At 39.1% G+C, this 13,808-nt stretch overlaps 1 protein-coding gene across 4 annotated transcripts in view; it reads left to right on the top strand.

Moving 5' to 3' along the window:
- tox2 (TOX high mobility group box family member 2) overlaps positions 1 to 10,682 on the top strand; it is a 92,854-nt gene extending 82,172 nt beyond the window's left edge. For all 4 annotated transcript variants that reach the window (XM_031740431.2, XM_031740434.2, XM_039612483.1 and 1 more), the window contains 4 exons: positions 3,874 to 3,954; positions 7,310 to 7,720; positions 7,803 to 7,951; positions 8,631 to 10,682. In XM_031740431.2, the coding sequence (XP_031596291.2) occupies positions 3,874 to 3,954; positions 7,310 to 7,720; positions 7,803 to 7,951; positions 8,631 to 8,673 (684 nt within the window). In that variant the 3' untranslated portion in view covers positions 8,674 to 10,682. The remainder of the gene's footprint in view (positions 1 to 3,873; positions 3,955 to 7,309; positions 7,721 to 7,802; positions 7,952 to 8,630) is intronic.
- Positions 10,683 to 13,808: the final 3,126 nt, after the last annotated feature.

Raw genomic sequence — 13,808 nt, 5'->3', positions numbered from 1 at the left:
TCAAACATGTCACCTCGCAAGACACATAATTAACTTGAGGTAATGATGTCATTATGGAATAAAATGTAGTAGCCTGTCTGGGCAATAACACTGTGAGTGCTCTAATTATTCTCACTGACTAGCACTGTCATTTATTCCAGGCCAGCAAATGGATAAACTTGATAACCGTGTATTTACAGAGTACAACCAATTCAGCTAGTGCACATTAATCCTCATTAAAGTCATTAAAATTTCTGTCCTGGTCTTTCATAATGAAATAAATTCATGAAAGGACATTATAGCGTACTGCATTCACATCTGCTGGTTGGTAATATAATAGTAAAATGCATTCGTAATGCGCTCGTATCCTAAATATTTTGGGTAACATTTGATCTCCCTTGAAAACAAATGAATAAATGTGATAAAAATTTGAGCTTGGTAGTCATTTTTGTTATTTGAATAAATAAAAAACACTGGTCACATACAAAAGTAAGTGAACCCCTACATGTATTGTACCTTCTGAGAAATAAACTAGATTTTATGCCAATGTCCCGTTTTTCGGTTTGCTGTTTTTACGGGATGCCATAATACCAAGAGCTAAAGAGCTCCTTCAAACTGATTTAAATTGGTCTCCAAATTATTTGAATTAAGTAATTTCACTGCAGGGACGGTTGTCTTCAAGTAGGGTAGATTGCAAACAACTGCCACTTTCTCCAAAAACTGTTTGATGCCAAACACGTCCAGGAACCCTCAAATTTCATTACAGAATCCGCAGGTCAAAATGCATTTTTGCATCCAAGAAGACTAGAAGAATGCGCAATTTGAGTCCTGTTGTCCTAAAAAAAAAAACATTAAAGCAAAACTAGAGTTAATGAGTGAGCAAAAAGGTAAAGACAAAAACGTGTTGTAGAGAAATGACCAGTTGATATGCTCTGTGTTAGTGTTACAGGAGAAAATTATCACAACTGCTACACCTCTAGCTTAGTCTGAGAGCTAGCTTGCTGCCTCAGGGAGTGGGCAGCCTGCAGTATTTGCTAATGAAAAAAATAGAATTGTGCATCATATCCAAGAGTGTTTGAAGATAATGGGACACCTTCTATCCAAAAGTTAAAGGTGAACTAGAAGTGTGCCTTTTAACAGGAAAATGATTTTTAAATCCACCTAAAAATGGTTCAAAAAGTAGAAATGAAAGGTTTTGGTATGACCTGGTCAAACCGTAGATCTGAATCCTGCTGTGTGCTGTTGTTAGGTACGCCACATTTACAGTATCTGTAGAGATTTTATTAAAGAGAATCAAATGTTTGCTTGTACAAAGTGTCAAAAGGCCTAAAAAATCCAAGACATCTACTTACTTAATTGTTGGCTGTCACGTCATCTCTCTCGGACCCAAGAGGTGTGCTCTCTCATGTCACAGTCAGACCCTCTGGAGCCATGCAGGACCTCCAGAATGTAAACACAACCCTTCCCCTACGCACAGCTTTGTTTTAACTAGATCACAGCCCCTGTTTCCAATTACCTATAGCGCTCGTCAAACACACAGTGCAGCAAAATTCACATAAGTGCACTGAAGGCAGTGTTTTTTTATTGCTGTAGTTTATTGAAGAAACGATCAAAAGTTTCATTGTTGTGATTTATGTTCCTTCTGTGATTCTTTTTGTTACGCTTCAGTGTGCATTTTTCCCACTTTGCTTGTGTTGTTGTGTATTCTCCAGTGCCGCCCTTGAGTTTGCAAGAACAAAGTCTTGTTTTTTTCTTTTTTAAATTCATGTTTATGTTCATATTTTCTTTTTTTATTAAGCTGTTTTCATAGCTTGCACGCTATACAGCGCTTTTTAATTCCCAAAGGCCTTTGCTTTATAGTGCAAGATCAATGCATTATTTGGGCTGTGCTATCCCTCAAGGTGACTACATGTTAAAGCTGCCCCAGAAACACAAAAGAACACTTTTCTTGTTTTTGTTATTTAAGATTAAGATCAATTTTCAGTTTTTACTGCAATGGGGAGGAACAGTGATAATGGATTTGGGGAGGAGGGAGGAGAAACCTTAGTATTATTTAACTGAGTCTGTGTTGATTTGTACCAGTGAAAGGGAGGAAAGAAAAGAGCACTGTCAGTTTGAAAAGATGGCATGTTTAGATATTAAACTCCTTCTCTGTGTTAAGTTTAAAAATCTGTCGCGCAATATTCAACTATTTTTAGTCCATTTTCTGAGTCTTTGTTTAGTATTCTAACACCGTTGTGCTTTTTTTTCTTTCGTTTTAATGTGCCTCTGCCTATTTCTCCTCCATTTTGCTTCCCGTTTGTTTCCTCTCCTCCTACTTCTCCTCTCACCAATCGTCGGGTCTTTCAGTCGTAGAGTAATCACTCTCTTCAGTGTCAGCAGGGTGCAGAGTTATTGTCTCCTGTAATTAACTGGTTATCAAACAAGAACATTTCATTAAGGTACAATTAGGGGCTAATTCAGCCGGGACACCTCTGTGTCAGGATTACGATAGAGGCATATGCTCTCTCCTTGCAGCTTTGTTATTTTTTATTCATACTGACCTGCAGCCTTTGACGGCTTCAATTGCTAATGAATCCGCCCACTTTGGAATAATTAGACATCCTTAGGCATGGTAATTTATTTAAAAGTATCCGTCGTTGCGCAAATCATTAGCTGTGTTAAATTAATTTGAAATTAAAGCTGCTGGGAGTAGTTTGGGTTATTAAAGAAGCAACCGTGGGTCTGTCAGTCTATAAGAGGTGATGGGTAAGCCCGTTTTTATTTTTTTATTTTGTATTTTTTCAATGAATTTCCTCATGGGGATCATCATTATTATTTTGATTGATTTTTTTTACTTGTTTTTATTTTTAAAGTCTGGATGAGTGCCTAATTCATCCATTCTTGTTCCAAAATGTCTATCAAAGAAGGAAAACAATTATGATATTGTAAATAAGGATGAATGAGTGGATAAACATCAGCTGTTTGAGCATGAGATTGTATCCGCCGTCATCCCGGTTTGTTTGCTGTTCTTTGTGTATGTCTGTTTGTTTATCGACTGTACGTGTTAGCGGCTGCCAGCCTATGCGCATTTGGCAAGGCATGAATGCTTAATGGTTATCCTACCCCACCTCTTTGAAAGAAATGACCCCGTCCACAGAGCCACAGACAGTCTCCTTGCGGAGGATCAGTAATTACCCAGTGCATTTACTCACGCACAAACGTACATTCTCCTTTATATTAAAACGTTCCTGAGATGAGCTGAGATCTGAGTCTTCCTTATCGATTTAAGGATGGACTTTTTGCAACTTGCTTTTCCTGCATCACAAAGGCACTGGCAGCCATAAAGAGCCTGTGAGTGACATGTGATGACATTAATTCGAATTCCCTGTCTTAACGCATCATTTGAGGTTCATTCAGAAGGCTTGAGATTGCTTCTTTGCTAATGCTGTTTTGAATTCTTTTATTTATTTTTTTCCCCCTCGTCTGAATGATTTGCTGGGACATCAGCTCTGATTAAGAGATGAGCAACAGCCTTAATAGAGGAAGAGACAGAAAAGCAGTACACAAAATGACAAACAGCATCTCGCTCCTCATTTAACTCTGCAGAATTTCAAACTATTTTCACGCTATTGTGCACAAGCTTTATGCACATTTCATTCTGGATATTCTGAAGAAAAAGAACTACTTTCAGATACGCAAACATCATGCAGATGGTCAAATCTCCCTGACCTGATAACTGGGAAGTGAATGCATTCGATATGTTTTTCATCATGGAGTACACCGCCGGGTCACGCAATCACACCATGACTCCCAAAATCTCATTCACATCAGTCAGTGTGGACCACAGGGTCATTTTAGCCTTTCACATCACCTTGTAATCAATCGTTGTTGTTGTTGTGTTTGTTCCTGCAGAGCTACAAGAGGAAAACAGAGGCTGCTAAGAAGGAGTACCTGAAAGCCCTGGCCGCCTACAGAGCCAGTCTGGTTTCCAAGGTAACAGCGGGGGTCACGTCTTTGATATACATGGGTCAGCAGCGATATAAGGGATGATAAATTAGACAGAATTCCTTTCACTTTTATTCCATGGAAAGGGTCCACAAGCTGCACTGAGCTATGTTTGTGCATATATATATATGTGTGTATGTGTCAGAGAGAGAAAGAGGCTGTGTGTGTGCTCACAGGAGAACAGTGAAAATTAGGCCTCAAACACACCCGATTTGGAACCTGGGGAGAAATGGAAAGTAATAGTACATGCGTGTGTGTTTCCTGTGCATGTGTAAGAGTAGAAGTGGACATTACCTGTCATTTGCTATCCTCTTGGTGTTTCTGTCCTCCCTGATGCGCCACTAATGTGTTGCCTGAGGTCTGCGCACACCTACTGCTCTCTCTTTGATGCAGGTTACTACAGTTTAGCTCAGCACATTAACATATTTTTATCAATGCTTGTGTAAAAAACAAAACAATTCCTAATTATTTTCTTTAAAAAAGCTGCTAGACTACTAGTCCTCATTGGTTTGTCTGTACTACAGTCGTGATGGTACAGGGATGTCAGTCTTTTGGTGTGCAGCATTTCATTTCTCCCTTTCTGCATTGTGTTTTTTTTTAAATACAACTCTAAATTGCATTAGCATATACCGAGCCCCTCCTCTTTTCCCTCCCTCCTCCTGTCTCCACTAAGCACAGCGCCTCACTTCCTCTCGTGCTCATGGGCCGAAAACAAGCACCTTGATTAAGGCATGAATAGTTAATTCATCAGCCTCTTCACTGTGGCATACTTTCAGCTAAAAAGACTATTCTCATCTCTTGTCTTTGCTGCAATTAGACATTCATGTCATTGCTCCTATACAGGGGCTTGATTGATACTATATGCTGGTAGATTGCCAGTCAAAAATCTGACTGACTAAAATAAGCCTGCAGACCCTCCTTCACTCATTCAGGATCAGCCAATCTGAATGCAGGGCTGAATCTCATGATTCAACACGACTCTCTTTTTTTTAATTACCAATGAAGGGGTCTTTTCAGAGTGAATCGGGGTGGGTGGAATTGGAGGTAATTGGAGCTTCATTTGAAAGATTCACTTCTTAAGCGTGCACCTGTTGCCTTTTTGTTTTGTGACTCATGTTAGTTTGTTTGTGAGGAGAAAAGACAAACTAAAGTTTCATAGCTACCCACTATATGCCATGTCATTTCTCTCATGTTTGTTTCAACCTAAAAAACTCCACACTGAGAATTTAAAAAGTTTACATTTTAAAAAGACGCACTTTATATTAAATATCATATTCGTTTCAGTCTTGGCAAACTATCTTTCAACTTAAATATTGTTTATTGTAAATCCTTCTGCTGCAATACACAACTTTAAATGTCTGCAAGTCTCAAGTTGACACAGATCAAATCTATTATCTCACTCTTTTCCTCTCTTCTCACTTCATTTTTTTTAGCATTTCATTTTCCACTTGACCCTCCGAATGTGTCTGTCTCTCTTCTTTATCCATCCATTCATTCCCGTTCCATTGATTATTTCAGGGATTCAGTTGGATGGATGGGAGCCATAAAAAAGTAGCAAACCACCTCATATAACTCCAGCCAGTCCGACAGTTAATGAGAAATACTGGATGCATTTCATAGATAGACATACACTTTCCCCCATGAAAAAAAAGGGAGACAGAACAGTCTGCAGAACAGATGCGTGTGTACTGCATGTGAGTGCAGTGGAGGTGGGCGGGGCTAGGTGATTTAATACATTAATAACAGAAAGAATAAAGAATGGGTGGGAACTATAGGTCGAATAAGCAAAGATAGCTTAATATGATAACGAATGTTTTAAAATTTGAGTACTTTGTGTTTTTTATATGGTACAGCCATGTGAAGAGGATGGTAGACTCTCTTTCAGTTCTAAGATTTTACGCATTAGATATACTAAAACAGTCTGTTACTTAGCAAGCTCTAAAAATATTTATACAACCTCAGATGAGCAGCAATACATGACATATGACACCATGTCATTGCTTATGAAACAAACACTAAGCTAAATTGGAAAAGTGTGAAAAACTAAGTATATCCCATGATTCAGTAGCTTGTAAAACCACCTTTTGCAGAAATAACTTGAATGTTATCATTTTCTGTAAGAATTAATCAGTCTGTCACATTGTTAAGAAAAGAATTCAGACCATTATTTTTTACAGCCTTCATTTTATTGAGGTTTTGTGGCGTTTTGTTTATGCACAGTTCTCTTAAGGTGCTTGCAAACATTTCAATCAGGTTGAGGTCTGGACTTTTTCTGGGCAGTTGTCTTTCTTTTTCAGCCATTCTGTTGTGGATTTGCTGCTGTGCTTGGGATCATTGTCCTGTTGCATGACCCAGTTTTGGCCAAGCTTTAGCTGTCAGACAGATGGCCTCACATCTGACTCTAGAATACTTTGGTGTACAGAGGAATTCATGATAGGCTCACTGACTGCAAGGTGCCCAGGTCCTGTGGCTGCAAAACAAACCAAAATCATCACCCCTACACCACTGTGCTTGACAGTTGGTATGAGGTGTGTTTCTGATCGGCTGTTTTTGGGTTTCGAAAACCAAACATCTCCGCTTTGGTCTTATCTGTCCCAAGGACATTGTTCCAGAAGTCGTGGTTTGTTCAGGTGCAACTTTGCAAAACTAAGCAGTGCAGCCATGTTCTTATTAGAGAGAAAGTACTTTCTCCTGGAAACCCTGCCATACGAGCCATACTTGTTTAGTCTTGTTCTAATTAAACTGCTATAAACTTTAACATTTAGCACGCTGAAGCCTGTAGACTCTGAGAAGTATCTCTTGCATTGCATGGTTTGACCTTGGAGTATATTTGATGGGATGTCCACTTCTGTGATGAGTGGCAGCTGTCTTGAATAGTGTGAATAATCTTTCTCACTGTACAGTGCTTTTATACATCTGTTATAGACTTGCTGATGATATTTAATCAAGTACAGCACTTGCTGTCTTTATTCCTATGGAAATAGTAGGGGTGTTGTTTGCAATATACAGCTTGTGCATTTTGGCTTATTACTGGTAAACTCGAAGCTCAGTGTCTTCCCCAGGAATACTTTGGTATGTAGACTGGAAACCCGAGCAATGGAACCACCAACCAAGTGGTTGTTGCGTGCTTGCACTCATCACGTTCAAGCAATATTTGCATGCTAAAGTTGCACATACAATGATTTTAAATGAGAGTATATGGGGACTGAGTTAGCCTTAAGTGGTGATACAAACAATTATTATTTTTTATACTGGGTTCTATGTTGTACTGCAATAAGCCATAAGAGTTAATATATTGTTACATGGATTGTAACCATTGTTCTTGATTTTCTCTCTCTTTAAGACATATAATGACCCCGTGGAGACAAAAAGTGCCCAGACAAGTCAGGCTTCTCCACATATGATGCCAGGCAACCCGCCGCTGTACAGTGTGCCACCTCCTCCCCAGCCGTCATCGCCATACCTGGGGCCTGGGGCCTTCCCACTTACTGACCTGCAGAGCTATGCAGGACACGCCCCTCGCCACACTCTGTCGCAGACACTCAGCCAATCGCAGATGCTGCCCGGCATTAGTGCCTCTCCCCCTTCCTCCTTCCAGATCAGCCCACCACTTCACCCCCACCAGCAGCTCTCCCTGCACCAGAGCTCACTCCTCAACCAGCCTATCCGCATGCAGCAGGTCCAGTCCCAGTCAATCATCTCTCACCAGATGGGGCTTCAGGCCTCTCTTCACTCCCCACCTCCAGGGCAGCAGGTATAGTGACAAACTAAGACACGTCTGCTGCTAGGAGATTATAATTTAAGATGTGTGCCTAATTTTAATGTACTCCCTATAGGGTTTTTCCCACCTCCAGTCAGAGTACCAGAAGAGCATTGGGGGTTCCCAGTCTCCAGGAGCTCCTGGCCCTGGTCCAGGCCCTGGAGTGGCTCAGACCCATGATTGGGACAATGAATACTGCAATCGGGAGTGTGGCAACCACTGCAGGTCAGTGGAAATTCTTCAAATCATATCATGTTAAATAAATGTGGAACACAGACAAATTAATTACACTTAATGGTAAAAAGCCTCAGTTAAAAAATGGAATTTGACACCATATTTACCTCATAATTTAGTTGCATTTGACCTTAGACCAGAATTCCTGCAGAAATAAGTTATAGTATAGTTATAGCTATGGCAGATGTCTCTTCCACTGCTTTTGCAAAGTAAGTGTTGAAAATTGTCAGCTCTCTTCCATTGAGACAGGGGAGGCAGCTGTAGAGGTAATGGTGAGATAATAGAGCTTGTCATGTGTTTGTCAGACAGCAGTAAAAAGAAGAGAGAAAAAAAACAAGTTCCAAACACAAGTTTTCACTCTTATTATACTAAATGACTTGGCAAACTGCGCAGCCCTGCAGCACTGAAGATATCGTAAGTCAATAGTGCTGTTCATGCTCAATTACAGTGCAATTTTTATTTCATTAAGAGGGTTTGTTTTGAGAAACAAACTAAGAAAAATTAAATGATCACCACCAGGGAACGATCATGCAATCAAGGAAAAATGCACCTCTGATTTCCCTCTTCCCTTCTATTTTGTAGAGTTGTAGAGTGTGACTCATAATCTAAACTGTGCCGTGTTTTTGATTTTCCGTTTTTTTGTTTGTTTGTTTATTTGTTTTTTTTCCAGTGGCAACATGATAGGCAGGGACAAGCCACTCTACCTCACCTGAAACTGAAGATGATACTCTGTCGACAAAAACGACACAGAGGAGTCTACTCTCATCCCCTATTCCACTCCCCCACTCCTCCCCCAACCCCTCCATTCTTCTTCTTCTTCTGACGTGCACACTTACATGCAGTGTACACTTGACATACAAACACACACATGCACATGCAAACGCACACATGCCGCTTCACACACACACACACACAATCACACACGTCACCACCACCTTTTTTTGTCAGTGTAATTTTTATTTTTCTCAGTTTCTAGAACTTGTGAACAGAGTTTGATGACTACTGTCTGTACCACTTAATGTATTAGCAGTCCTCTTGCTGTTGAAATTTGCCAAGCACTTATAAAGCCTCCCCCCACGCCCTACCCACCCACCCCTCTCCCACCTTCTGAGTTGTGTGTCTCTGCCCCCTCTCTGATACAGGCCGGGCTGCAGAGCACTCCTCTCGTGTGTCACCATAAAGTCCCCTCAGGGACCCCATCCAGCTTTAATTAGAACAAGAAGAAAGAAAAATACTCTTCCTTTCCTTTAATCGCTTTATTTTCCATTTGGTTTTTTCTTTTTTTTGTTGTTATTGATGCTGTTTTATTTATTTCTGGCTTGCAAAACCATTCCTCTTTTTTTGCCAGTAAGCGATGGGCCCTGTTCTATAGAGAAATATTAACATTTAGTAGGTTCTAGCAGGCCTTGATGTTATCGTAGCTTTGCTTAAGGGCCTGCAAATTAATACAAAAAGTCTGGGTGGGGAAGAGAAACAAAACAAAAAGAATCTTTTTTAATATTAAAGACCTGTTGAGGTCTACTGAGCTGTCACAGTGTGATTGTAAATATCACTTTTATGGGATCAAATTGGGAATTGGAAGTCCAGATAGATTTGTTTCTTCTTTAATATTACCTGTAAGTCATTGTGTGTGTGTGTGGGTGTGTGTGGGTGTGTGTGTGTGCGTGTGGGTGGGTTTGTGGGCGCATGCATGCCTGGACGTTAGAATGTACCACATTCATGACGTGTGCGGCTGAGTATGTATGTGCGTACATGCACGGACACATGTGTGCAGGAGTGTCTCAGCGTTCGAGCGTCGAGTCTTTCTCGTGAATTTTAACAGCCTTGTGCAGCTGGATTTCAGAGGAGTATTTCACACTCTCATTCTTGCATTAAATCTGTGCTCACTGGTGTGTTTTTTTCCAATAAAGTTCAATCTAAAACTGAATACACAATATGTGTCCTGCAGATCATTAAATGGAAAGAGCCAGGTGAGAGATGGAGAGCAAAGAGATAGAAAAAGAGAAAGAAGCGCTGTGAAATAAAATGAGATGTAATGTTGCAGGTGAAAAAAAAATTGCCTCAAAATGCCTGCCCCACCCTTCTGTTATGTTGTCTGACCATAATGTCAGTTTTGTGTCCTTCTACAATGAGAAGTGAAGTAATGAAATATGTGAATGGAGCCATCACAGCCACATTACGGTGACTTTTATAACTTTCCAGTTGGTGTTTGGTTGTGTTGATCTCATCTTTTTTTAAACTTTTGTGTGATTAACAGAAATGCATTTTGATGACAAGACATCTCGTTTTTATCTCTTTAAGTGTAGCATCATTTCAGTTTTAGTTGCTGCAAAACTATAACATTTTAAGTTGTGTACAAAAAAAAAAAACCCTGCCAATTGTAGTTATTTTATTTGTAAAGCCAGTAATGATAAATATTTTAAATGGTTATCAGCATATTGTTTTCTGCTAGTTGCCCATCAGCCATTTGACAGGTTCTTATTTATAAAATAAAGTAGATCACCTTTGCTTCTTATGATGGAGGTATATTTTTATTCTTATTTTATTGTTTCTTTTCTTTGGTTTGATAAACTTAATGATGATGACCACAACAATGATTATTTCTTTATTTTTTACATTTTGGGTGCTGCTCTTTTCTTTTCTTGCCAGCAGCATCGGTTTGTGTCACAATGCTTCTTTTATTTCAAACCTGCATAATAAAGACTAAAAAGTTTAAAAGTGATCACGCCTGCTCTTTTCCCTGCGGACTTAATGTCTCTCTTTTTGTTTTTTTCCTTCTCTAATTAGATGATCACACCTTTTGTGAAGACGTGGTAATAGTTATTTTAAAAAAAATCACAAACACCCCCAACTTTCTGTACTGTACACTGCATTTGCACCTAGGAAGGTCACATATTTGTATCCTAAATTTACATTCAACTCAGGGCTCCAATGGCATCAACTAATTAGCCATGGATACAGTGTGCACCAGCCAGCATTGATATTGCCAGTAAACTATTTTAACAAACAAGAGAGCAGATGCGAGAAGACGTTTGCTTGTGAAAGTAGTGCATCGTAGGCGTCTAGTGTGAGATAAAGAGAACAGAGGAATGCAATGTGCATACAAACTCAGGCAACCGTCCAAGTGCTGATTTTACCCCAATTGCACACAAGTCTTCTTAGAGACTTTATGAGAGAGGGGAAGAAAGATTGAAATGGAACTGTCACGATCCCTTCATTCAATGTTTTATTCATGTTATGTCTGCCTGCCGTCTCTTCTTCAGTAGTATTGAATTGGCAAATAGATCATTATTGGACAATTGGAAAACCTGCCACTTTGTGATATGACACACATTATATGAAAATCACAGTCATACATTCTTAATGTAGTGTCAGATAAAAGGGGTTTTGGGTGAAGCCACACAGACTTGCCTCTGTGCCTTTTGTGTGCACGCAGTGTTGTGCTCGTATGAATATCTTCTTATGGAAGCGTGTTTCTTCTTTTTTATGTTTGGGTGTTGCCTCTCTAGCTGTAGGTATATTTGTGCATACAAAAGTGGTGTGGTAACAATGGGCTGTTTCTGCTCTACTGTGAATTCAGTCTGTGCTTGCAATCATTGTCTGAAGTAATACTGTAGTAAATACTTCTAGAAGACCATATCAATTTGACACTTCCATCAGCTCCTTTAATCCCATCCCTCATCCCAAAGTCAAAGTCATGAGGCCAACAGAGAATGAAAAGCAACAATTTATGGTGGAGGATGCCATTGAGAAGAGGTGAGTGCAGCAGTCTTGTTGGTTTCCATTGATTTGAAAAGACCACTGCTGCAACTAAATGGATGATATGAGTAACAGCAGGCAGGATGACAAAGACGGGGTCAGTGTGGTATCCATCTAGTAGACGGTGATGAGAAACCGTTATAAAGTTTATCTTTAATGTATCGTCCAAAAGGTTAAAACTACCACAAAAGTATCTTTGCATTCAAAAAGGCAAAGATAGACAATGTGGATAGAAGTGTGCAGTGTCCTCAAATATTTTATGATCCAAATAACCCAGTGTTTTTTAGTGTTAGAAACACACTGTACATGCCTTAACTTTAGTTTTCTTTATTGATATTACAAAAAAGCCTGGACTGCAAGTTGAGAATAGCCAGTGATGGAAAATTTTCATCACCAACACACTTGTAAAATTCCCCTGTTATGTTTAAAATTCTTCTATATTTGCTCATTACCAGTGCACTTTAAATGAGGGGGAGGGGTGAAGCTGATCCCATGATACTGACTTCCCTCTGTCCTTTGAGTTTAGCTTGATACAGGTAAGAAGGTCAGTACTATGGTTAAACGAAAGGCTTACATGCAACTGAACTCCAAACACACCAACCCTCAGAGACCAGCCAATGCAGCATATAGGCAAAATGTTTCAGTTGCAACTTTGGTGCTGCGGTAAGAGAAACAAACAGCAGGAAATGTGGGTGGTTTTAACAAGAAATGAGTTTCGCTTTGTGTTGAGAATCAGTTAAGGTTTCTTTTTTATGCTGACTGTACTGCACAAAATGTATTGGTTAATCTACAAAACAGAAGATTTCCTGCATAATTCGTGAATAACAATTTAACACAAAATCTTCTAATTATTCTGCTTTTCTTTACAAAAAAGAGCTAAAGTGCTTTTTCTAAGTATTCAAACACTAAAAATCTGCCAAAAACCCAAAACAAACGTGTATAGATAGCTCTTTTTGAGTTGTTTCACCTAAGGTTTAGCTTCATGCTGTTGCACAAAACACTAAAGCAAACATGGGGCTACAACATATATCAGAAAGAGTACAATGTGAGGCACAAAGCATACTTGCGGTTTCACACCTGTAGACATTTACGTAATCCAGCATATATGCTTTGTCAGTTTTAGCAACCATTCGGTAGGTCTTGTGGTGACCAAATTTTATCCGTTTCCTGTTTTTTTTGCAATATTACAGACAAATGTTTCAACGGGTTGCATATATCTGATATATAATGAGGAGTTCATTTTTAAAAAATCTAAAATTCCCCTCAGACTCATTGTGATACATCAGGTGAGGAAGAGTTTCTCACTATGATTGGATTAACTCAAATTTAAATGTATCAATATCAATTTAGCAACGTTGCCTCACACCTTGTAGGGCCACACGAAAAATGGGTTTCATGACATTATATGGCAAAAACTACACAGTTATTACTGTTACTGCATCATAGCGAGCTAAATATTTGCAGTAATCTGTTGAAAATTTGTTTTATGATGCTGCCAGTTGCTAATGAATAAAAATCAACTCCAATAATTAATAAACACCCCATGTCTTTTCCAAAGTAATTAGCCATTTAACATCAATGTGTCTATTATGTCAACTAACTAATGAAACAGTGGAAGATTTAGTACCTTGGAAGGCAAATATTTCTGTCTGGTATTTATAACCCTAAAACAGATCTAAATAATTATCTTTAATTTTCAAATATAAGACACTAGACTTTTTGTTTTCTATTTCCAAATGCAACATGGATAGTTAAAAGGCATGCTTGCTGATCTGCTCACTGTATCAACCTTTTGTATGCATTTTTATATGTCCATTGCTTGTTTCACAATCTAAGAGTGACCAAAAACTTAGTTGTTGCAGGTGTGGTTCACTGTCACAGTATCATTCATTTCAGACAATGCATATTTCCTACACATTATTCTATTAAACTGCAACGAAAAAGGGATGTACAAAAGCTCATACTGCACTTTCGATTTTTGTGTATATGTGAACATTGTGGTTTAGAGTGTTAAGTCAATAGTGTCCAGATGACACCCTTTTTGATAGGTAGCAAAGTTCCTGTCCCCCAGTCCCACCCACTCATTTGG

The sequence above is a fragment of the Oreochromis aureus genome, linkage group 5 (genome assembly GCF_013358895.1).
Source record: "Oreochromis aureus strain Israel breed Guangdong linkage group 5, ZZ_aureus, whole genome shotgun sequence".
NCBI classification, from domain to species: domain Eukaryota; kingdom Metazoa; phylum Chordata; class Actinopteri; order Cichliformes; family Cichlidae; genus Oreochromis; species Oreochromis aureus.
This window is presented reverse-complemented; position numbering and strand designations above follow the sequence as displayed.